Source organism: Bubalus bubalis, chromosome 21, assembly GCF_019923935.1.
Source record: "Bubalus bubalis isolate 160015118507 breed Murrah chromosome 21, NDDB_SH_1, whole genome shotgun sequence".
NCBI classification, from domain to species: domain Eukaryota; kingdom Metazoa; phylum Chordata; class Mammalia; order Artiodactyla; family Bovidae; genus Bubalus; species Bubalus bubalis.
In genome coordinates, this window is record NC_059177.1 from 42,901,968 (window position 1) to 42,924,915 (window position 22,948).

General features: G+C 42.5%; 1 protein-coding gene across 13 annotated transcripts in view; it reads right to left on the minus strand.

The window, feature by feature from the left end:
• The window catches only part of PXK (PX domain containing serine/threonine kinase like), an 81,775-nt gene that overhangs the window by 35,815 nt on the left and 23,012 nt on the right, over positions 1–22,948 (minus strand). For all 13 annotated transcript variants that reach the window (XM_025272694.2, XM_025272693.2, XM_025272692.2 and 10 more), the window contains exons 2-4: positions 18,244–18,294; positions 16,181–16,228; positions 9,439–9,625 (exon numbers count right to left, since the gene is read on the minus strand). In XM_025272694.2, coding sequence (XP_025128479.1) covers positions 9,439–9,625; positions 16,181–16,228; positions 18,244–18,294 — 286 coding nt within the window. The remainder of the gene's footprint in view (positions 1–9,438; positions 9,626–16,180; positions 16,229–18,243; positions 18,295–22,948) is intronic.

The window sequence follows — 22,948 nt, forward strand, 5'->3', positions numbered from 1 at the left end:
CAACACTGGAAGCTCTGAACTTTTTCTGTGTAAGTAATGCTGATATAAAAGGCTTTCAGAATTTCCAAAATAACCTGAATGTAATCTACTTCAAAAGATATTCTTTTACGTGAAAATCACAACATTGAGAAGGATTATGAAAAATAATCTTCTAAATGCGATACACTGTCATTCTCAGAGACTTTAAAGGACAGTTGCTTCAGAACTAACAGTGACTCATAATCCCCTACAATCTCATTATTCCACCATGTTTACTGTCTGCTACTGTGCATTGTACATTGTTTTTGAAGTGGGGGAAGCAGCTGTGAGCAAATGGAACATGTTTAGATTTGTTACTGACAAATTAAGGATTAGAAAATAGCTTTTTTTTTTTTCTTCTTTTTTATCTTTGGGATCAGGAAATTATAGACAGGATATTTTCTCTCCTCTGAACTATGATTTATTCTCAAGTAAGCCACATGACCACCATGCTCCCAATATTAATCCCTTCCCTCCCCAGATTCAGGTAACACATTTCAATCCTAAACGTCTTCTGTTTAGAAGTCTTTGTTGGCGCCCTGTGTCCTTACCAATTAGGACCAAGCTTCTAAACCTCACACCTTCTGTCTTTAGCCCCCCTACCCACACCGACCAATAATGTGTGAGCCTCACACTCTTGTCACTGAGAGTGTACCTACCATGGCCCCTGAAGACTGGCCTACCCTAATCCTCAGCATTCTCTATTCCTGCCCATCCAACCTTTGAGGCTCAACCCAAACTTGCTGCTCCCCTAGCCAGGGCTTCCTCCTTCCCTCCTCTGTACTCTCCAGTGCTCCACATGGCCCTCTCCTATGGCAATCTGTCCTACTAGTCTTCCACGAGACTGTGATCATTGGCTTTAGAAGGAAATATCTTAGACATGGCAGAGCCCACAGCCATACAGAAATATTTACTTCTTTCTCTCCTGGAGTACTGGCCCTTGCCTCTTGGCCTAGCTAACTTCTACTCACCTCAGGGCTCCATGCAGGTGTCAACTCTCCTGGGAAGCCTTCCTCCACCTTCAGAGCTGGGTCATCCCCACCTGGACCCCCACCCTCGAGGTGCTATCACATCTTTCAGCTGGCACAGTCTTTACCCGTCGATCTCCCTGCAGAAGTGCCCTGGGGCAGGAGCTGGGTTAGGAGCCTGTGCCCTGTTTGGTGCCGCAGTCACAGTACCCGTCACACAGCAGGTGCTCAATAAATATCTGATGAAGTAAGAACTAACCAAGGGTTCAATGGGCTTCCCAAGTAGCTTAGCAGTAAACAATCTGCCTGTCAACCCGGAGACGTGGGTTCGATCCTGGCTTGAGAAGATTCCCCTGGAAAAGGAAATGGCAACCCACTCCAGTGTTCTTGCCTGGGAAATCCCATAGACAGAGGAGCCTGGCGGGCTACAGTCCATGGGGTCGCAAAGAGTCAGACATGACTAAGCGACCACACCACAGTAGCAAGGGTTGAATTCATGCGCAACGGGTGTGCACACTCACTCATGAGCACATGAAATCCATGAAAAGGAAGGCATCTGCCCTCCATTTCATTAGCACTGACTGACCCAGGGGGAAACTGCATGCTCTGTGCTGCTGCTGCTGCTAAGTCACTTTACTCGTGTCCGACTGTGCGACCCCATGGATGGCAGCCCACCAGGCTCCCCCGTCCCTGGGATTCTCCAGGCAAGAACACTGGAGTGGGTTGCCATTTCCTTCTCCAATGCATGAAAGTGAAAAGTAAAAGTGAAGACACTCAGTCGTGTCTGACTCTCATGCTCTCTGCTACTGCTAAGTCACTTCAGTCGTGTCCGACTCTGTGCGACCCCATAGACGGAAGCCCACCAGGCTCCCCCATCCCTGGGATTCTCCAGGCAAGAACACTGGAGTGGGTTGCCATTGCCTTCTCCAATGCATGAAAGTGAAAAGTGAAAGTGAAGTCGCTCAGTCATGTCTGACTCTTAGCGACCCCATGGACTGCAGCCTACCAGACTCCTCCATCCATGGAATTTTCCAGGCAAGAGTACTGGAGTGGGGTGCTATTGCTCATGCTCTCTAGACGCTGACAAACAAGCCCCAGACAGGAAACGCAGAGTGACGCCTTCAAGTCTACCTTATGCTTCCCACAGACCTCAGGCTTCTCAGCTCAGAAAGTACCAGCTGCCCCCACTGTGTGCACCCTTTGACCCCCTAGATCTCAGCCCCGTGAAGTGACTGCAGGCAATACAGACCAGCTGGTATGTTACAGCAAACTGCAGCCTTTCTGAAGCACCTTGCTCTTGTTCTGAATATAATCTCACCTTCCCTCCCACCCTCCCCTCCTACCCAAACCCTCCCTCTCTCTTCCACTCCATCCTGGAGCCCACTACTATCTGACCTGTTCACAGGACTCTTGGAATTTTAGAGCTAGAAGAGAGCTTTGGATGCTATGTGGTCCATTCTCCCCACCTCCATCTCTTATGTTATCAGTCAGGACCCTGAGGCCTACAGAGTGGAGATGCTGCTGCTAATAAGAAAGCTGGGGCCAGGATGCAGGCCTCTTGATTTCTGGTCCAAGTGACTTCTGCATGGACATTAAAAAGCTTATTTACAGAGTGGTTTAAGGCGGGAAGATGGTTACAGTGCAGTGATGGCTATACCTTGCTAACAAGATGAATAAGGCGATGTGTGTGTATGTGTTTCTCAACATAAACCCCGCATGACTGGCCAGGAGACAACTGATTTCCCTGTACAACAGCTGGCCCTCAATTAGACTTTTTAATTCAAATGAACAACCCCAAACCAACCCTCAACAAAGCACCAAGGACCCATATTTCCTTTCAGTGATATTTGGTAGTAAAAAGAGATTAGAATACCAGATCATCTTATCTGCCTCCTCAGAAACCTGTACGCAGGTCAAGAAGCAACAGTCAGAACCAGACATGGAACAACAGACTGGTTCAAAATTAGGAAAGGAGTACATCAAGGCTGTAGATTGTCACCCTGTTTATTAAACTTCTATGCAGAGTACATCATGTGAAATGCCAGGCTGGATGAATCACAAGGTGGAATCAAGACTGCTGGCAGAAGTATCAACCTCAGATATACCAACTGCAGATGATACCACCCTAACGGCAGAAAGTGAAGAGGAGCTGAAAAGCCTCTTGATAATGGTGAAAGACGAGAATGAAAAAGCTGGCTGAAAACTCAACATTCAAAAAACGAAGATCATGACATCCAGACCCATCAGTTCATGACAAATACATGGGGAAAACATGGAAACAGTGACAGATTTTATTTTCTTGGGCTCCAAAATCACTGCAGATGGTGACTGCAGCCATGAAGTTAAAAGATGATTGTGCCTTGGAAAGAAAGCTATGACAAACCCAAACAGCATATTAAAAAGCACAGGTACCACTTTGCCCACACAGGTTCACACAGTCAAAGCTATGGTTTTTCCAGCAGTCACATACAGATGTGAGAGTTGGACCATAAAGAAGGCTGAAAGCCAAAGAACTGATGCTTTCAAAATGTAGTGCTGGAGAAGACTCTTGAGAGTGCCTTGGACAGCAAGGAGATCAATCCAGTCAATCCTAAATTAAATCAATCCTGAATATCCATTAGAAGGACTGATGCTGAAGCTTGAGCTCCAATACTTTGGCCACCTGATGAGAAGAGCTGACTCACTGGAAAAGACCCTGATGCTGGGAAAGACTGAGGGCAGGAGGAGAAGGGGATGACAGAGGATGAGATGGTTGGATGGCATCATGGATTCAATAGACATGAGTCTGAGCAAACTCCAGGAGATAGTGAAGGACAGGGAAGCCTGGCGTACTGCAGTTCATGGGATCACAAAGAGTCGGACACAACTGAACGACTGAACAACAACAAAAACGGAAGGAAAGGAAGAAAAGGACCAGCAATCCCAGGCTGGGGTCCCAGAGAGGAGAGCAGGGAGCTGCTGATGTCCTGAGAGCTGCTGGTCACCCACCCCCTGGGGAATGGGTGGCGTCAACGAGTCTCCTCTGACGAAACACCCACAGGCTCAGTCAGAGCAACAGGCAGGAAATGTGGCCTCGGTGGTTTCAGCCACACCTGAACACAGAACTCAGATCCTGCTGAAGGGAAGCTGGACAGTGACCACAGAAACTAAGGAGAGGTGCAGACAGTATCCACATTACAGGGGAAATGCCGGCAGCTGGAGCTGCACAGGGCGCCCTTGGGGGCCATGGGCCACACTGTAAGTTTTGGGAAACCTAGACAAGACTGCCCTGCTCTTTGGGGAACAGCTCAGTTAAGCTGATGTGGAGGAGGTGGCCTGGGCTTCCCTTTCCTGAGACATTTGGTGAGTCAGCGCAGAGAAAAGACAAAGTTCTAAATTTCATGCAAAGGGGGAAATTAATCAGCACTTCTCTGAAAACAGCACCCAACCCTTATTGTTTCATCAGCACTGTGCCCTCTAAATAGCGGCAGCTACTTGAGTGTTTGGGTTCTGGCAGGAGTCTCTGACAGTTTTCTCACACTCCCATGCTCATCTCCTTTGGATTCCTGATTGTCTGGCATCCTGGGAGAGAGGGGAAAGATCAGGACAAGAGCAGGGAAAGATCAGGACAAGAGCAGCATGTAGAGAGGCACATGAGGAGGAGATATAGGGATCAGACAATGTTCCAGGGGCTGAGCAGCATTTTAATTGGGAAACATTCAGACACTAGACACTTGTACAATCATACAAATGTGCAACCCTAGGTAAGGCCCTTCTTGGGAGACTGCTCATGTATAAAATGAGAGGGTTCTCCTGGAACTCAATGAGTTTGGCACAGTTGCAGGATACAAAATTAATATGCAGAAACTGGTTACATTTCTGTATACTAATAAGAAACTATCAGAAAGAAATGAAAGTAAGAAAACAATTCCATTTACAATCATATCAAGAAGAATAAATCCAACTAAAAAGGTAAAAGATCTGTACTCTAAAAACTCTAAGACACTAATGAAAGAAATTGAAGAGGACACAAACAGATGGAAAGATATACTGTGTTCATGGACTGGAAGAATTAATATGGCTAAAATGACTGTACAGCCCAAGGCAATCTACGGATTCGGTGCAATCCCTATCACTAGCTTTTTTCACAGAGCTAGAACAAATAATTCTAAATTTTTATGGAAACAGAAAAGATCTTGAATAGTCAAAACAATCTTGAAAAAGAAAAGCTGAAAGTATCATGCTTCTGATTTCAAAGCACACTACAAAGGTACAATAATCGAAACAGCATGGTACTAGGACGTGCACAAGCACACACACAGAGCATGAAGAAACAGAATAGAGCGCCCAGAAATGAGCCCGCACTTTCATCAGCAATTAATCTATCAATACGACAAAGGAGGTAAGAATATACAATGGAGAAAAGACAACCTCTTCAATAAATTCCGGAAAATTAGACAGCTAAACGCAATAGAACCAAACTGGACTACTCTCTCACATCATATACAAAAATAAACTAAAAATGGATTAAAGACATAAATGGAAGACCTAAAACCATAAAATTCCTAGAAGAAAACACAGGTGGCAAACTCTTTGACATTGGTCTTACCAATGTTTTTTTGGATATGTCCCCTTGGGAAACACAAGAAGCAAAAACCAACCAATGGAACCTAATCAAACTTAAAAGCTTTTGCACAGCAAAGAAAACCATCAACAAAACAAAAAGACCAGCTACTGAATCGGAGAACAGATTTGCAAACAATGTATCTGACAAGTGGTTAATATCCAAAATATACAAAGAACTCATACAACTAAATATCAAAAAACAGTATTAAAAAATGGGCAGAATACTTGAATAGACATTTTTCCAAAGAAGACAGACAGATCGCCAACAGGTACATGAAAAGATGCTCAACATCAGTACTTATCAGGGAAATGCAAATCAAAAGCACAATGAAGTATCACCTCACACCCATCATGATGGCTATCATCAAAAGGACCACGAATAAATAACAAGTTTTGGTGAAGATGCGGAGAAAAAGAACCCTTGTGCATTACTGATGAGAAGGTGACTTGAAACAGCCACTACAGCAAACCATACGAGAGCCCTCAAAACCTTTAGAAGCAGAATTACCACGCGGTTGTTCAATTTCACTCCGCGGTATTTACCAGAAGGAAAGGAAAACACTACCTAGAAAAAAATATACGCACCACCGTGTTCACTGTGGCATTATTTACAGAAGCTGAGATGTGGAAGCAACCTAAGTATCACAGTGGCATATTAATCAGTCACAAAAAAGAATGAAAGCTTGCCATTTGCAACAACATGGAGGGATACAGCTGATAACTATGTAATATCTTTTTATGGTGACATATGTAAGTAGACTCATCATGATGACTATTTTGACAGGTATAGAAACATCAAATCATAATGTTGTGTAACAGGAACCAGCACAGTAGTGCAGGTCAATTATTCTTCAAAAACGCACAGAAAAAGAGATCAGATTTGTGGTTACCAGAGGTGGGGGCTGGAGGTAGGAGGATGGGGAATTGAATGAAGGTGGCCAAAAGGTATAAACTTCAGCTATAAGATAAATAAGTACTAGGAATGCAATACACAGCATGATAAATGTAACTAACTCTGTTGTACCTTATGCATGAAAGTTACTAAGAGAGTAAATTCTAAGAGTTCTTATCACACAGAAGCAATTTTTCTCTCCTACTTTAATCTGCATCTCTATGAGATGACGGATGGTCACTAAACTTACTGTGATCCTCATGTCACAATGTATGTAAGTCAAATCACTATGCTGTACACCTAAACATATCCAGTGCTGTATGTTAATTATATCTCAATAAAACTGGAAGGAGAACAACAAAAAACTTACATTAAAAAATAAAACAAGAGGGTTAGTCTAAATGCATCTGCTGCAAGGTCCCTGCTAGCTCTGATCCCCTGGCAACTCAAGGTATTTCTAGTACAAGCTCCCTGAGAACAAGGAGCACATTTTCCTCACACCTGTACCCCAACTCCTAGCCCCACACCTAGCACATGGATGGCAGGGCAGAGAGTTAAGCGTACGGAATGGACAGCATCATCACATGTACAGCACACCGTGACGCGTGACCTCAGGAGGACACTAGCAGACACTGTCAGGAAACGACGTGGACAAACAAACCAGTGAACAGGGCTGAGCTGCAAGGGACTCGATAAAAGTCAACCCAGAGTCCATGGTGTGACAGTCCTGGAACAAGTGAGGTGAAGTAAGGTGAAATGAAAGCCAAGGGAGACCTGCTCTGAAAGAACACGAGTTGTCCTGGGAGCCCCAGGCCGGTGATGCTTTTTTCCCAATGAGCTCCAAGAAACAAGTGGGGTAAAAATGCAAGCCTTGTTCAGTTTCATAACTTACAGCAAATATGAGTTTGAAATAAACTTCCCCTTAGTGGGTTGCTTTCTATAAAGGCACTTTCTTACCCCTGCAGGCACTTTCCCTAGAAGATGACAGGCATGTTCTCCTGCAAGGCTTCTCAAACTTTAATATGCATGCACATAACCTGGGGACCTTGTTAAAAACCACATCCTGATTCTAGGTTTGGGGTGGGGCATGAATGCTACATCCCTAACAAGCTCCCGATGATGCCAGTGCGGCTGGTCAGAGGACCCATGATGTGAGTAGCAATTTCCAACTGTGGTGTTCAAACTCAGCTGCATATTAGAATCTCTGGGGAGGGCGGGCTTACAAACTATGAACCCCATCCACAGAGATTCTGATTTGACTGGCATGAATGCAGTCTGGGCATTGGAATTTTTTTTAAAGCTCCCCAGGTGATTCCATTATGCAGAAAAGTTTCAGGCTTCCCTGGTAGACTGCAGTAGACACCGGTTCGATCCCTGATCCGGGAAGATTCCACATGCCTAGGAGCAACAAAGTCCATGCACCGTAACTATTAAGCCTGTGCTCTAGAGCCTGGGAGCTGCAATTACTGAGTCCACGTACTACAACTACTGAAGCCCTCATGCCCTAGAACCCATGCCCGGAAACAAGAGATGTTACCACAGTGAGAAGCCCACACATCACAACTAGAACAACGAAGACCCAGCATGGCCAAAAATTAATTAATTAATTAATTAATTAAAAATAAGATAAAGAAAAGTTTCGTGCCTGATAAGCAGTCCTCTGTTTCCCTCTAACTGACACAAGAATAAAAGTGTCTCCTTCTAATTACTTCAAAAGGAGTGTTCTAAGGACCCAAAATGTAGTCTCTAAACAGTCTATTCTCTTAGCAAGGAAATCAGCTTATTAATGATACCCAGTGTTCCACTTAGACTCTCAGCATGGTTTAGCTTTAACAAATTGGCTGAATTCTAGTCACTGGTTTGGTTTTACAACAGCTTCTATTGGCCTGTTCAAGACCATGCCAGAGTGTATTAAACATTTAATCACTCATTCTGCTGACAATGGGCTTACAGAACTGCTGCTGGCCGTGTGTGTGACTGGCACCCTTTCCCACTCAGGCCTCTGGCTGCTGCTCTGTCCAGGGAAGGTTTGGAAAGGAACCACCTGCTCCCTAGGCTTTGCTCACAGCAGGTTTCAGCAAGCAACTGGGAAGACACAGAAAGGCCCCTTCTGAATCACTATTGTGTTTAAAGTAATTCCCAGAAGAGCCAGGCATAATATATATTGTAAACACAAAAACAGGCAAATATAAATCAAACTGACATTACTGTACAGATCATTGTGGACTATTTACTCTCAGTTTTGTCAGCGAATAAAATAATGACAAGACTTTGTACACAGACAAGTTCCCTTCTGTATTTTTCTAAACAGGCATTAAAAACATTTTAGAATAATTTCTGTCTTATAGAGACATGGATGGACATAGAGTGTGTCATACCAAGTGAAGTAAGTCAGAAAGAGAAAAATAAATATCGTGTGTTAACACATATAAGTGTGTCTAGAAAAATGGTACAGATGAACCTATTTCCAAGGCAGGAACAGAGATGCAGACAAAGAGAATGGATATGTGGACACAGTGGGGGAAGGAGAGGGTGAGATGAGTTGGGAGATTAGGACTGACATATATGCACTACCATAAGGAAAACAGAGAGGTAGTAGGAAACTGCAATAAAATCCAGCAGGCTCAGCTCAGCGCTCCGTGGTGACTTAGAGGGTGGGTTGGGGTGGTGGTCAGCAGCTGAGGAGGGAGGGGATATACGTATACATACAGCCAATTCACTTTATGGTACAGCAGAAATTAACACAACATTGTAAAGCAATTATCTTCCAGTTTAAAAATATGTTCTTCTTAGATATCTACAGTAAATTACAATCAGGTAAGTATTAGCAGATGAATAATGTCCTAGAACACATCTCCCCACCTGGAAGGAGAGTTTGTCCCACATATATTTTCTACGGCAAAGAAAAGTGCCTCTTTTGTCCCAGGAATGTAGCTGATAGATCTTTCTACTTACCAGTGTAGTTTGCAGAATAGTTGTTTGGATCTAGAAACTTCTTAACCAGCTCACAGTTAGACAAGATATGATTTGTGGTGATAACGTTGAGATAATTCTGAAGACCTTTCTGCCTCTCAGCTATGAATTCACGATCCATGTTACCAATCAATTTTTTGGGAGGAAGAGGTAGACTTAGGCCTGCAATCTTTAATTAAAAAGAAAAAAGAAAAGTATTATACTCACGTCATCCCCAAATAAGACCGAATAGCAGAATCCCTGTGCCAATAGGTTTCGTTAGGTCTAAAACATTTCAGGATACATCCTAATCAGTTGTATTGTAAAAATGTGAAAACCTGTGCATCTTAGAACTGATAAAATACTAAGTGTAGCACTTTAAGACTTAATTTTTTAAATGAAATTTACACATGAACATATTTTCTGAGAGTCAAATACTTTTGTTTATTACTGCTGGCAGTCCCATGATGCTCGCCCCCTACCACCCCAGCCGAAAGGTGACATATCCATTCCCCACTCCCCAACGGTGGCCACATCTAACTCTTTCAGCTGATCTTTTGGAAGAAGTGACGGTTTACATTGTTATGCCTCGATTTTTCACTTTTAGGCATTATCTGCAAGTTTCTCATTATAGGAGATGAGGGTTAAGTTCTCTTTCACAACCTGATCTCATCCACACACATTCTAGACCTAATTCTTCCACCATCATGATGCTATCATTTAAATAAGTGCAGCATGCACGCTTACATTAGGTAAATGATACTCACAACTGAGCCAAAGAGCATGCTTACTACTCCTTTCTGTCAACTTCTTTTTTTCTAGTTTTCTCTTCAACTCCAAACTCTCCATCTAAGCCTTTCTTCAACACACTGAGATATAAAGATGAATCAGTCATCTTCTTGAAGAGCACTTTCCAGAACCCAGCAACCTGTTCCACGCAGGACAGGTGGTCCCTAGACCTGCGGCAAGACTGGCATCCCAGGACCTCCCTTCACCACCATGCTAGAGAAGCCTCTGTCCTTTCTCCTGCTAAACCCCATTTCCATATCCATGCCTGCCTTTATCTTAGGTAATCCCCTCACTTTTGGTGGAGATACCCTCTGTCAGCTTCCTAGAAAGGGAGAATTGTTTGAAACCTTGCACGTTAATAAAAAATGTCTTTATTTGGACAGGTCTCCTCTTCATTATGTAAATATTTCCAACTGTGCCTGCATTCTCCAGTCCAAAGAATGCTCAACCCTCTGCAGAGGAAAAAAACCCAGTTTCTCCACTGGAGAAGAGCAGGCATAAGTTGCTCAGATGGGGAGCTCTGGGAATCCAACTGTTTAAACATACTTTTAACTCCTGATTTTAGCTTGACCTCACCCCACGTTGGAGGTAGCACTTGTTGCTGTCAACCTTTTGGAGGTTCTGTGGTGAAAACTGGGACCCAGTGGGTTTATCCACCCTTACTGCCATCTCGTAATTCTGCCTTCCCATATCTGCTTAATTAGTTAGCTCTCATCCACTGGATTTTTAGTTTTTAATGTTTTTGTTATAATTTTCTCCTCTCCTATTTGTCCTTGAAGGGGTGTGTGTGTGTGTGTACATACACAAGATCAAATTTACTGTTGTTTTAGAGTGGCTTGGGGAGAAAAGAAAAATAAATGCAGGTGTGCAATCTACTACCATTTTCCAGATCATTTAAAACTTTAAGTCTATTTTTTAAACGTAAAAAACAAAGTATCAGATTGGTATCATAATTTAATGAGCAAAAAACTGCTTTCAAAGAGCGGTACTAGTCTACCCTTGTGCTGAGAGTGGTCCAAGTGGCATGTGTACGGATCGAGGGAAAGGTCTAAAACAGAAAGGCATCTTGAATTCAGACAAGCATGTCGTCTAAATCATCCATGTGAGCAAACCTAACTGAGCCTGCTTCACTCCATTTTTTCAAACAATGAAGATCTTGGACTTCAATTAGGCCTTGAACTTGAATTAGGCAAGATGAAAAGGTTGGCTGATAATTCTGAACTGCCTGTTTCTACAACATACTTATGAAAATATGTCAGAACACACTTAGAGTGAATTTTCAACCATGGCCAAATTCACTGCCAGATAAGACACTCAATTTCAGGCTGTTTTCCTCTCTCATACAATTACGCTTTATGGAATAGCAGTTTCTTTATTAACTAAATAGAAAAGCAAAGTTATGAAGAAAGCACATCACTCCTCTGGTACACATCCAAGTCAATTGTTTTATTATTATTTTTGTTCAGGAGCACTGCGTAATATAAGGGAATCAATGCTAATGTGTTACCGAAAATATAATTGATTTATTTCTTTTAAAAACTCTTTTAATAAGTTGCAAGATATAATCTCATTTGCGTGTCTGTGTGCACTTATGTGTAAGCCCAGGCATACAGTTACATATACACGAAAAATGTCTAAAAGGACTTATCTACCTGCTTTAGATCAGCTACCTCTAAAGAGTGGGTACCATCAGCCAATATCAGCACATCTGCCTGCATTACTCACTCGAGAGCAGACCTAGCTGAAGCCCGGGTTACTCAGAATGGAAAGTCACATCTGACAAGATCAGATTTAAACCCCAAAAGGGCTATTTTTTTCACTCACAGTGGGGATGTCAGAATGAATTAGACAAGCTATCTGTTTCAAACTTTGTGGCCTACAAGCTTAAAAAAAAATTATTATTATTTTTTAAGTCAAGCATCATTTCTCTTTAGGTAAACTAGACAGCATATTAACAAGCAGAGACATTACTCTGCCAACAAAGGTCCATCTAGTCAAACCTATGGTTTTTCCAGTAGTCATGTATGGACATGAGAGCTGGACTATAAAGAAAGCTGAGTGCCCAAGAATTGATGCTTTTGAACTGTGGTATTGGAGAAGACTCTTGAGAGTCCCTTGAACTGCGAGATCCAACCAGTCCATCCTAAAGGAGATCAGTCCTGGGTGTTCATTGGAAGGATTGATGCTGAAGCTGAAGCTCCAATACTCTGGCCACCTGATGTGAAGAACTGACTCATTGGAAAAGACCCTGATGCTGGGAAAGACTGAAGGCAGGAGGAGAAGGGGACGACAGAGGATGAGATAGTTGGATGGCACACTGACTCGATGGACATGAGTTTGAGCAAGCTCCAGGAGTTGGTGATGGACAGGGAAGCCTGGCATGCTGCAGTCCATGGGGTCACAAAGAATCAGACATGACTGAGCGACTGAACTGAACTGAACTGAAATGTACTGCTCTGCCCAGATACCTCATCAGCTCTTCCAAATCAGCAGGTAAAACAAAGACTTCTTCGCCAACAGCTGTGAGTAGAGTGTCTCTGCCATGTCAGTCTGCTAGGCACATGGCAGGTGTTTTTCTGCCCTGGTTTGGGTTCTCACAAGAAATTTTTCTCCAAGTGTTGAAACTTTGCAATCTGAGTGTGATTTTAAAGTCTTGCCTTTGACAGGAGGCTAGCATTCAAGAGAAGCTAACTTTCTCTTTCAGCTTCTCCCAGAATTTCTCAAATGCTTACCCATCACAGAATATAAAGTTTAGAACTCCTGTGACTTGTTAGAAAGGAGGGTGAGAGAATACTAGCACATATATGATGAAGCCCCTCAGCCACTGACTTCCTAGACACCTCCACAGGGACGGCTTCAAGCAAAGTCACCTCATCATGACATTTTTTAAAAAACTGTTCCCTTTTTAAAGTGCCCTTTGGATTCCATTCTTGAGTTCCCTGTATAAAGGAAAGAGAACAGTAAAGCCAGCAGAGACATCCCCAGAGTTCCTCTACTCGCAACACCTGCAGAGTGACAAAGCAAAGTGGGATTGACAGGCAAAGTGGGGTCTCGAGCCCATAACCTAACTCTTGCTAGCCTAGCCAAAACTTCTAAACTCCATGGCAAACTCTATCAGTTTCAAGAAAACTAGCTTTTTTGTCTGGAGGAAAAAATCTTCTACCTCTGAATCAGCTAATGTCTCACTTCCGTTAATGATCTGCAAATTGCCTTGGACTCCATTCCAGCAAGTATTCCAAGGAGTGCTAAGTGCTCATCAGACCCTAATTTGTCCCCATTTCCCTCCAGTGTTCAGTAGAGTCTCTCCCATGTGAAAAATGGGCAGTGAAACCAAATCACAAAACATTTGTGCTATAAGAGACCTGAAAAGTCATCTGGTTCAGCCTCTTAGCTTCATATGGAGACAGTGAGGACAGAGAGGAAGTACCAGAGCCCAGGCAGAGACTGGGTCCCCGTCTCAAGCCTGACAGTTCTCATCACTGTAGCTCCTGCTGCTGTCTTTTCCTGTGTCTCATTCTATCTCCCTGTATGGTCATTGATTTGATGGCGCCTTTAAAATAAGGTAGTGGTTTCTCTTCACTGTTATCACAAGATATATTCACTATAAAAAATTGGGAAAATACAGCTCTTCTTCTGTTTTTCCACTTATATAACTTGCCCGTGCTTATTTGTACTGAACCTGGAAAGTACAGAATGGTACAAAGGACCAGGGGAAAAAAAAAAAACAACAGAACCCATAATCCTGCCACCTGGAGGTCCTCATTGTTAACATTCTGGCATACTTCCTCCCAACCATTTTTCCTAAACATTTCATGTAATTATTATATTGCATGTATACTTTTACACGGTGCTTTATTTCACTTAGATATTTTTTCTATTGGATTCAAACAACCCTGCATATGTGTATTATATTTCTCTTCCTTCAGCAGGAACTCATTTATCTGTCAGAAGGGTAATCAGAAACTGAAATTCATAGTCACAGTTTTATTTTGTGGTTTTGGAGTCTTTTGGGTCTGTTTTATGGAGGTTGTTTTGAAATTATTTTGCTGCCAAAAAGTTGTATGTACTTTCTTCTGTCTGTTTACTTGGATCCAGGAAAACCTCCCACTGAAGTGCTGTCTGGCCATATCCTGCCCAACACAAGCCAACATCAATACATGTGAATATTTGCATTTGAAATAAGATGCACATTGAAAGTGCCCATTTTATAAGGGAAAATTACACTGATGTAAAAATAAATTTCTATTATATTAAATAAGGCTGTAACTGAATAGTCATGGAGATTCAACTTTATATGCCCAAAGTAAGAACAAACAGGAGATAAGACTTTCCTTCCCACCCCATATTCGTGAGGTCTAGGCCCAGGCAGTTTCCATTTCAGAAGGATCTCTCTCAGGATTCTTACTCAGCCCTGGCTGAATAGCACTGTACAAAATCACAACCGTTTCTTTTAAAACCAGGCAAGTGTTCACTTGTGCATAAAGATGAAAGCACATAGTAGGCCCAACATTAGCTCCCAGATGTTCATGCCACTTTGAGCACATGGAAATGTCTGGAGAGCCTTGTGGGGAAGATCCACTGCTGGAATAAACAGCATGTCAGTCAGTGGCTTACCTACAATAGTCATCAGATGCCCAGTTTTTGTCTGAGTGGAAAGACTATGCTCTTAAAATCCACAAGTGAAACCAATTAAAGCCATCTCTGAGAATCTGATCTCTGCCGATATTTGATCTGAATATTTAAACTGGTCACACTACAATTAAAATGGAGACAGACAACATGTGTGAAGAAGACCATACATCAATGACATAGAGGTCTGCAGACACTCAGGCCAGTTCTACTGGATGGAGACCATGGCATTCAGCAGTGTTGTAAATAATGTGAAAGTCTGGACTCTACAAATGCTCTTTTTCCAAAGGCTGGTCAGTAAAAAACGGCCTTTTGATGGAAAGGCAGCATGACACTCCCTCCCAGCCCTCCATCCTCCTGCCCTCTGTGGACAGGATCAGAGATCACTCAGAATCAGTGATGAGACAGTGCACCTCCCGGGTGAGCTAGTCATGAGCTAGCACGCCGGTTCAAGGGTTTATGCCACCATTCAAAGTTGAGATACAATAAAGGCCCAATGAAAGTGACAGTGGAACTGTTAGTCCCTCAGTCATGTCTGACTCTTTGCGACCCCATGGACTGTAGCCCACCAGGCTCCTCTGTCGATGGAATTCTCCAGGCAAGAATACTGGAGTGAGTTGCCACTTCCTTCTCCAGGGGAACTTCCCGACCCAGGCATGGAACCCGGGTCTCCTGCATTACAGGCAGATCTTTCTTGAATCATGGCCTTAGCCACCAGGGAAGCCCCAGTGGGCTTCAATAATCCTGGCGCTTGAAGACCCGTCTGCCAGGTGAGGGTGTGGTAGGGCCGCCAGCACTGCCCCGGGGCCACACTTCTCTAGGACACTAGCAGTGCCAGATGTGTTTCCAGCTCACCCCTCTTTCCATTATGGCCACCAAGTTACAAACGTTTAACCAAAGAGATCTAGAAATACATATTTAAGGGAAAAAAGTTAATGCTAAAAAAGGCTGCGTCTCTAGTTACTGCTGAGTGCTGATCTGTACTGCTGACTATGTGGCCGAGTTTAAGAGAGTCTGCGAGTCCCCGCTCTCAGTGAACAATTCTATTGTCCATCTAGGCATTTCTAACCTGTGAAGAGGTGGTAACACACAGCATCCCATGATTGCGGTTAAGGACGCAGTCTGGCACAAAGGTAGCCGACTATTATAAATGACATTTATTCCCCAAGTTTATTTTTAGAGTCACACATCATCTGTTTGAAGTATGAGCTTATCTCCTTTGCTAGGGAAATCTAATAACTTCTTGTTCCTGACGTTGCCATTTCCAACCCATTTCTAAGATACCCCAAGCAATAAATGTGTGTCATTGGTGTTTTGGAATAATTACCTGCAAGCTGTTGTTCAGCAAATCAAAGTCACTGTATCTCCTAACAATCTGTAAGAAAGAAAACAGTGGTGTTTTGATTCAGCACAAACCATCAATTTTCATTTCCTTATTTAATACTTATTGGCATTCTAGAGTCAAGGCACTTGCATCAAGGGAGTCAAGGCACTTGCATTAAGGGTAGCAGGGCTTATACCTGGAGCCTAACTTGTTTCACTTGGCAGCCCCAGAAAACAGACCAAGCAGTGTCCCTGAGTTGGCTGGGCTGTGGGAAACTGGTTAATGACAGCCAAACTCGCAAGATACCAACAGGTAAGAGAGAAGGATGATGTTTTGAGGGTGAATAGCCCTTTAATTTTTTTTTTTTTTTCAATTACCTAGGCACCTAGTTAACTAGAAAGATGAGTTAATAATTTACCAAAAAAAAAAAAGAAAGTTTAACTGAACATGAAAACAAAGTAAATGGATGTAGACAGTTTTGAAGCTATTCCATCTTTGCCCTGAATAAAACTGCCCCTCTTTGAGACCACACCAGTTTAGAGACTGGATGCACCTGCTGGCACCACCCTTCACCAATTCCCCTCCTGGCTAACAGTCCACACCCACTGTCCACACGTTTTCTCTTAGCTATGTTGATGCCACTGATTATGCCACCTCAAATTACACTAGCTCTTCAGTCAGAGGGGAAGGAAGCTATTTGGCTTTCAAATAGCTTTTCTAATGTTTACTGATGATTTTCAAATATTAGTGTGCAGAAGAATTTCTTGGAGATCATCGAGGACCCTACCCACCCAAAGGGAAACAAATTCAGGAGGTTAAGTATCTACATTTTTATTAAGTATTCCCCAGGCCTCTAAAGCACTGGATTTACAAGACTACATATAAGGTTGATTTTTCTCGTAGGACACTGTCCTTGGGCCTGCTTGGCATACATATATATCAAAAAGTTAAACATGGGGCCATACCTAATAAGTGCAAGGGAGCAAAAGGTGGCACAGAGAATACTTGAATTCTAACCTTGTTCCGTCACAGACTTCAGTGTGATCTTGGACTAGTTACTTGCCTTTTGAATGCAAAATGAGGCTAATGTGATGGCACAGAACTGGCTTTAATGGGCTAAGTGAATTAATGTGCTTGAGCCACTGCCTAACAATAAATGCTCAGTTCAGTTCAGTCGCTCAGTCATGTCTGACTCTTTGCGACCCCATGGACTGCAACACACCAGGCTTCCCTGTCCATCACCAACTCCAGGAGCTTGTTCAAACTCATGTCCATCAAGTCTGTGATGTTATAATTATTCCAGCTAAAAGTAGTTAGAATTTTCAGGCAAATACAAGACTAAGTACGGGCCTTTGAAGTCAAAGACTTCTTAAGATGAGAGGTAAGGTTCAAGCCGGGCTGTGAAGGACAAGGTAAGATTTTTGGAAGACAGAATACAAAGGTCATTATAATTACTACAACAGGAAAGAAATGGCTCCTGTATAGAATTCAGCCACTCTCTGCAAGTCAACTGGGTTGGAAAGGACCTCTAGATCTATAGTAAGTTCTCTTTCTCTGAGGCAATCCATCAGGAAAGCAGGCCTTGGAGCTGTGAACAGACATCACCTGTGGTCAGTGCGGGACCTAGAACTAGAAACTGCCCATGACTAGATTTAAGAGTCCATGAAATGCAGCATCCGAACTGCACAATGACTAGGGCACTATCTCATCTTTCAAACTGGTGGACTGACTACTAACCTGCCCTACCCACACCATGGCTTCAGGGGAGGAGGCCTGAATTAATCAACACGAGGAACAAAACAAGTCAGTTGCCTACTCTGCTTACTCTGTGTCCAACTGGGGAACACATTCCTACTCTCTGTGGTAACATCTTACATGAATTAAACCAAACAACTGAGAACAGAAAAGCCTTTTGTAAGAGATGTCTTAGATCTAAAGTTTATAAAAGAAATATGATGTATATTTTTGTGTGTTTTAGTTTTTGCAGATTTTTAGATGATTCCAGGCCAGAATTTTGTTTAAATATTTTTCCTATGACCAAAAAAAAAAAAAAAAAAACAACTTACCTGCCAGCTATTTTCTACGGAAATTCCTCTTTGTACCCGAATGATATATTCCTAAAAAAGAAGGACAAAAATGTCTCTATTATAAAACCCAAATCAGGGGATCAAAAATATGATGTGAAAGCATCAGATAGAGTAAACTTCAGAAAAGATTACTAGAGACAGACAGGGGCATAAAGATAAAAGGGTAATGTCATAGCAGGACACAGCAGTCTTGGGGCATGTGGGATCCCAGTTCCCCAGCCAGAGATGAACCCGTGCCCCCTGCATTAAAAGCATGGAGTCTTAACCACTGGACCACTAGGGAAGTCCCCAAGACACAGCAATCTTGAATGTGTATGCACATTCAAACACCAGAGCTGTAAAACACGTGAAACAAAAACTGACAAGGACTGCAAGAAGAAATAGACGAATACACCATTAGAGTCGGAGATTTCAACACCCCTCGCGCAGCAACTGATAGAACAACAGAAACCCATAAGGGTAGAGAAGAAGTCAACAAAACCACTGCTGATGAAAAATTAATCAACAGTTGACCTAAGCAAACCATGAAAATTTTTATTGAAGACCTGGGGACTATAACCCAGGAGACATTCTTTCAGAAAGCTCTTGAGGACTGTTGGGCCTATTAGAGGTCAAGGCACAGTTCCACAAGTTTTGTGGACAGTTATTCACCAAATGACATATCAACTGTTTACACAACCCAGATCTGCAGGTAAGAAACAAGTCACACAAAACAAGTCGTGATTATGGTGACTTCTTACAAGAAGAAGAAGGAATGTTGTTTCCTAAACAGGTCTAGTTAATGCAGAAGCAGAATACATACTACAGGAGAGTGCTCTGGGAGGCCCAAATGGGCAAAAAAAATTTTACATCTCAGTTTTTTCTTGTCCTGTCATAAAATATGAACTTCATGTCATCATCATCAACCAACAAATATAATCAGCATTTATAGAACACGCCATTCGACAACAGCAGAATACACATTCCTTTCAAGAGGATATACAGAAGGCAAATAAGCACAGAAAAAGATATTCAACATTACCAGTCATCAATCAAATGCAAAGTAAGACTACAATGAGATATCACTGTATTTCCATCAGAATAGCTCAAACAAAAAAATAATGATAACACCAAATGTTGGCTAGGGAAATAGCCAAATAGGGAAACTGGATCACATAAATTAATGGTGGGAATTTTAAATGGCACTGAAACTCTATAATATGGTTTGGCAACTTTTTTTTTTTTTTAATTAAAACATGCAGCCATTATTATGACCCAGAAACTACACTCCTGGACATTCATTCCAGAGAAACAAAAACTTCTGTCTATACAGTAACTTTTACATGAATGTTCACAGCTATTTTATTGGTAATACCCCCAAAGTAGAAAAGCCAAATGTCTTTCAACAGGTGTATGTTTAAACTTTGCTACTTCCATACCAGGGAATGCTACTCAGCAACGAAAATGAATAAACTATTGATACATGCAACAAACTAGATGAATCTCTGGAGGATCCTGTGTGTCAGTGCTTAGTCACTCAGTCATGTCAGACTCTTTTCGACCCAATGGACTGTAGCCCACCAGACTCTTCTGTCCAAGGGGATTATACAGGCAAGCATACTGGAGTAGGTTACCATGCCCTCCTCCAGGGGATCTTCCCAACCCAGGGATCAAACTCAGGTCTCCCCCATTGCAGGCAAATTCTTTACCATTGGAGCCACCAGGGAAGCCCCTCTGGAGGATTATACAGAGTGAAAAAGACAATCCCCAAAGATTATAAACTACATGTCTCCATTTATACAATATTTATGAAATGACAGAATCACAGATATGGAGAACAGTCTGTTGGTTGTCAACGGTTACGGCTGGGGTAGCAGGGTGTGTGTGGAAGGGAATCAGGTGTGACTACAGAAGGGCAAGGTGATGTGCTATGGTTTGAATGTCTCAGTCCCCACAAGGTTCACATACTGAAATACTAACTCCCCAAAATGATGGTATTAGAAAGTGGGAGGACCTTTGGGAGTTACTTAGGTCATGAGAGCAAAGCCCTCAAGAATGGGATCAGCACCCTTACAAGAGAGGCTCCAGAGGGGTCCCTCCCTCCTTCCGCCACATGGGCTCGTTTGAGAAGGTGCTAGCTCTGAACCAGGAAGAGGAGCATCAGAAGGCAACCATGCTCACACCTCAGTCTTGGGCTTTCAGCCTCCTGAACTGTGAGAAACAAATCCATTGTGGATAGGCCACTCAGTTTATGGTATTTTGTTAGAGCAGTCTGAATGGACTAAGACATGAGCATGTCTGGGCCGATGGAAAGGTGCTGTATCTTGACTGGTCAATGTTAATATTTTGGTTGTGATATCATATCAAGTTTAGCAAGACACTACCAATGACACAAACTGGATAACAGAGATATGGGATCTCTTCAATGTTTCTTACAACTGTATGTGAATCTGCAATTATCTCAAATTTAAAAATTAATCTTAGCATTCAAAATTAGTTTAATAGAGTCAGAGGACTAAGATCAATGATTTTTCCTGCTCAAAGTTTGCATATAAGCTTTTCGGTTAGAAAAGGCTATGGTTAAGAAAACAGGTAAAAAGGTAGTAATAGGTATGCAGTGATAGCATTTTCCAAAGAAACCAAATTCAGTGACACCTCCCCCTCCTCCCAAGCTGCCTCATCATTGGAAGCTGCCCGATCCTGGGGAGCGAGGAGAAGCAAGCGAGTTAAAAATACCATTCCCAAGACTTGCTAAATCAGAATCTACAAGATAGAAATTAGGAATCAGAAGTTTTCATAGCTTCCCCAGGTAATCAAATAAGCAGGAAACAAGAGACCTTGCTCAGCCTTCTGCTTACACACACAGGGATGAAGCACAGAAAAAAAACAGAAACGATTTTTTCCTCAAATGCTCAGAATTGTTTTAACATTTTGGGATGGTATGATTCAGGTATTACTCACAGTAACTACTCAACAAGTGCTTAATCAACACAGAATTCAACAAATCCTTTCTACTGAATTAATTCTGAATTAAATAGGTTATGGAGAAAATAAAGCCAAATAAGCATTGTTAACTTGGCAGCTGAATTTTAAAATAGATCTTATTACACTATCATTCATTTCCACTCTGTTTAGTTTGCAAAGGTTGATAAAGTTCACATAAGCAGAAATTTCTGCCTACTCTGGACTATGTTAAGAATGGTACATTCAACAATATCCACTCAATTATGAGTGAATCAACTACGTGGCTGGCATCCTGCTTAGCCGGTTTCATGTCAGGTTATAATATGAATATTTCAAAACTGGCTTGTGTAGTATGGCAAATCCCTTAAGCAATATGCCAATGCAATTATTTCTGAATACATAAAGATAAAATGCTAAAAATACCTGGCTTTCTTGTATTTGGAGATCAGTCTGTTAGCTCTGACATTTTCTTTTTTCTCAGGGTTCTCTTACTGGCAGATTGTCTGGGCTTTTATAGTCTTATAGTAAAGCTAAAATCAGTACATATAATTGAGTACTTCCAAACAACTACACACAAACAAGTTTTGATGTTCAAATCAGGGGGAACTGTTATTTCTCAAAAATCACTTCAAGCATCCATTGCTTCACTATGATCTGTCAGAGGAATAATACTAACTTTCAAAATTCTGGTTCAAGGGCTTCCCTGGTGGCTCAGTGGTAAAAAATTCGCCTGCCAATGCAGGAGACACAGATTCTATCCCTGATCGGGGAAGATTCCACATGCTACAGAGCAACTAAGCCCATGCACCACAAGTATTCAGCCTGCGTGCTGGAGCCCAGGAGCCGCAACTGCTGAGCCCACGTGCCACGACTACTGGTTCCCGCCCTAGAGCCCATGCTCTGCCACAAGAGCAATGCTCTGCAATGACAAGCCCGTGCATCGCGACCGCAGAGCAGCCCACTCTCCACAACTAGAGCAAAGCCCTGCAGCAGCGAAGACCCAGCACAGTCAAAAGTAAATAAATAAAGTGCAGTTCAATGCTGAGCACTTGGTAGATGCGAAATAAACACTGCTGTCCTGCTTGATATACTTTGAGTTTAAACTTTAGACCTGTGTTGTACAAAGATGTTGCTGCAAATGAAAAACATCAATTAAACAGTTATCACGTCCCAATTCCTGCACTTTTGTTCATGCTAGGGGTATAACTCCCACAGTTTGACTCCAATCTTCCCTCTGTAGATACACAGTTTAGGGGAGTTTTGTTTTGTAATTTGGCTATAAAATGGCATGCAATAATGTTGAGGGAAGCATTTAGCAAAAGGAAAGTCAATAACTACAAGATGGGGCTGGGATCCTGAGGTCAGAGGGGTCTCCCTGGTAGCTCAGTTGGTAAAAAAAAAAATCCACCTGTAATGCAGGAGACCCCAGTTCGATTTCTGGATCAGGAGGATCCCCTAGAGAAGAGATAGGCTACCCACTCCAGTATTCTTGGGCTTCCCTGGTGGCTCAGCTGGTAAAGAATCTGCCTGCAATGCAGGAGACCTGGGTTCGATCCCTGGATTGGGAAGACCCCCTGGAGAGGGGAATGGCTACTCACTCCAGGATTCTGGCCTGGAGAAATCCATGGACCGTATAGTCCATGGGGTCACAAATAGTCAGACTGGGATGTCCCCAAAGGACATCCTAATTAATGTTTCTGCCAAGACACTCTTTATGTTGACATCAGTGCTTTTTCCCAAA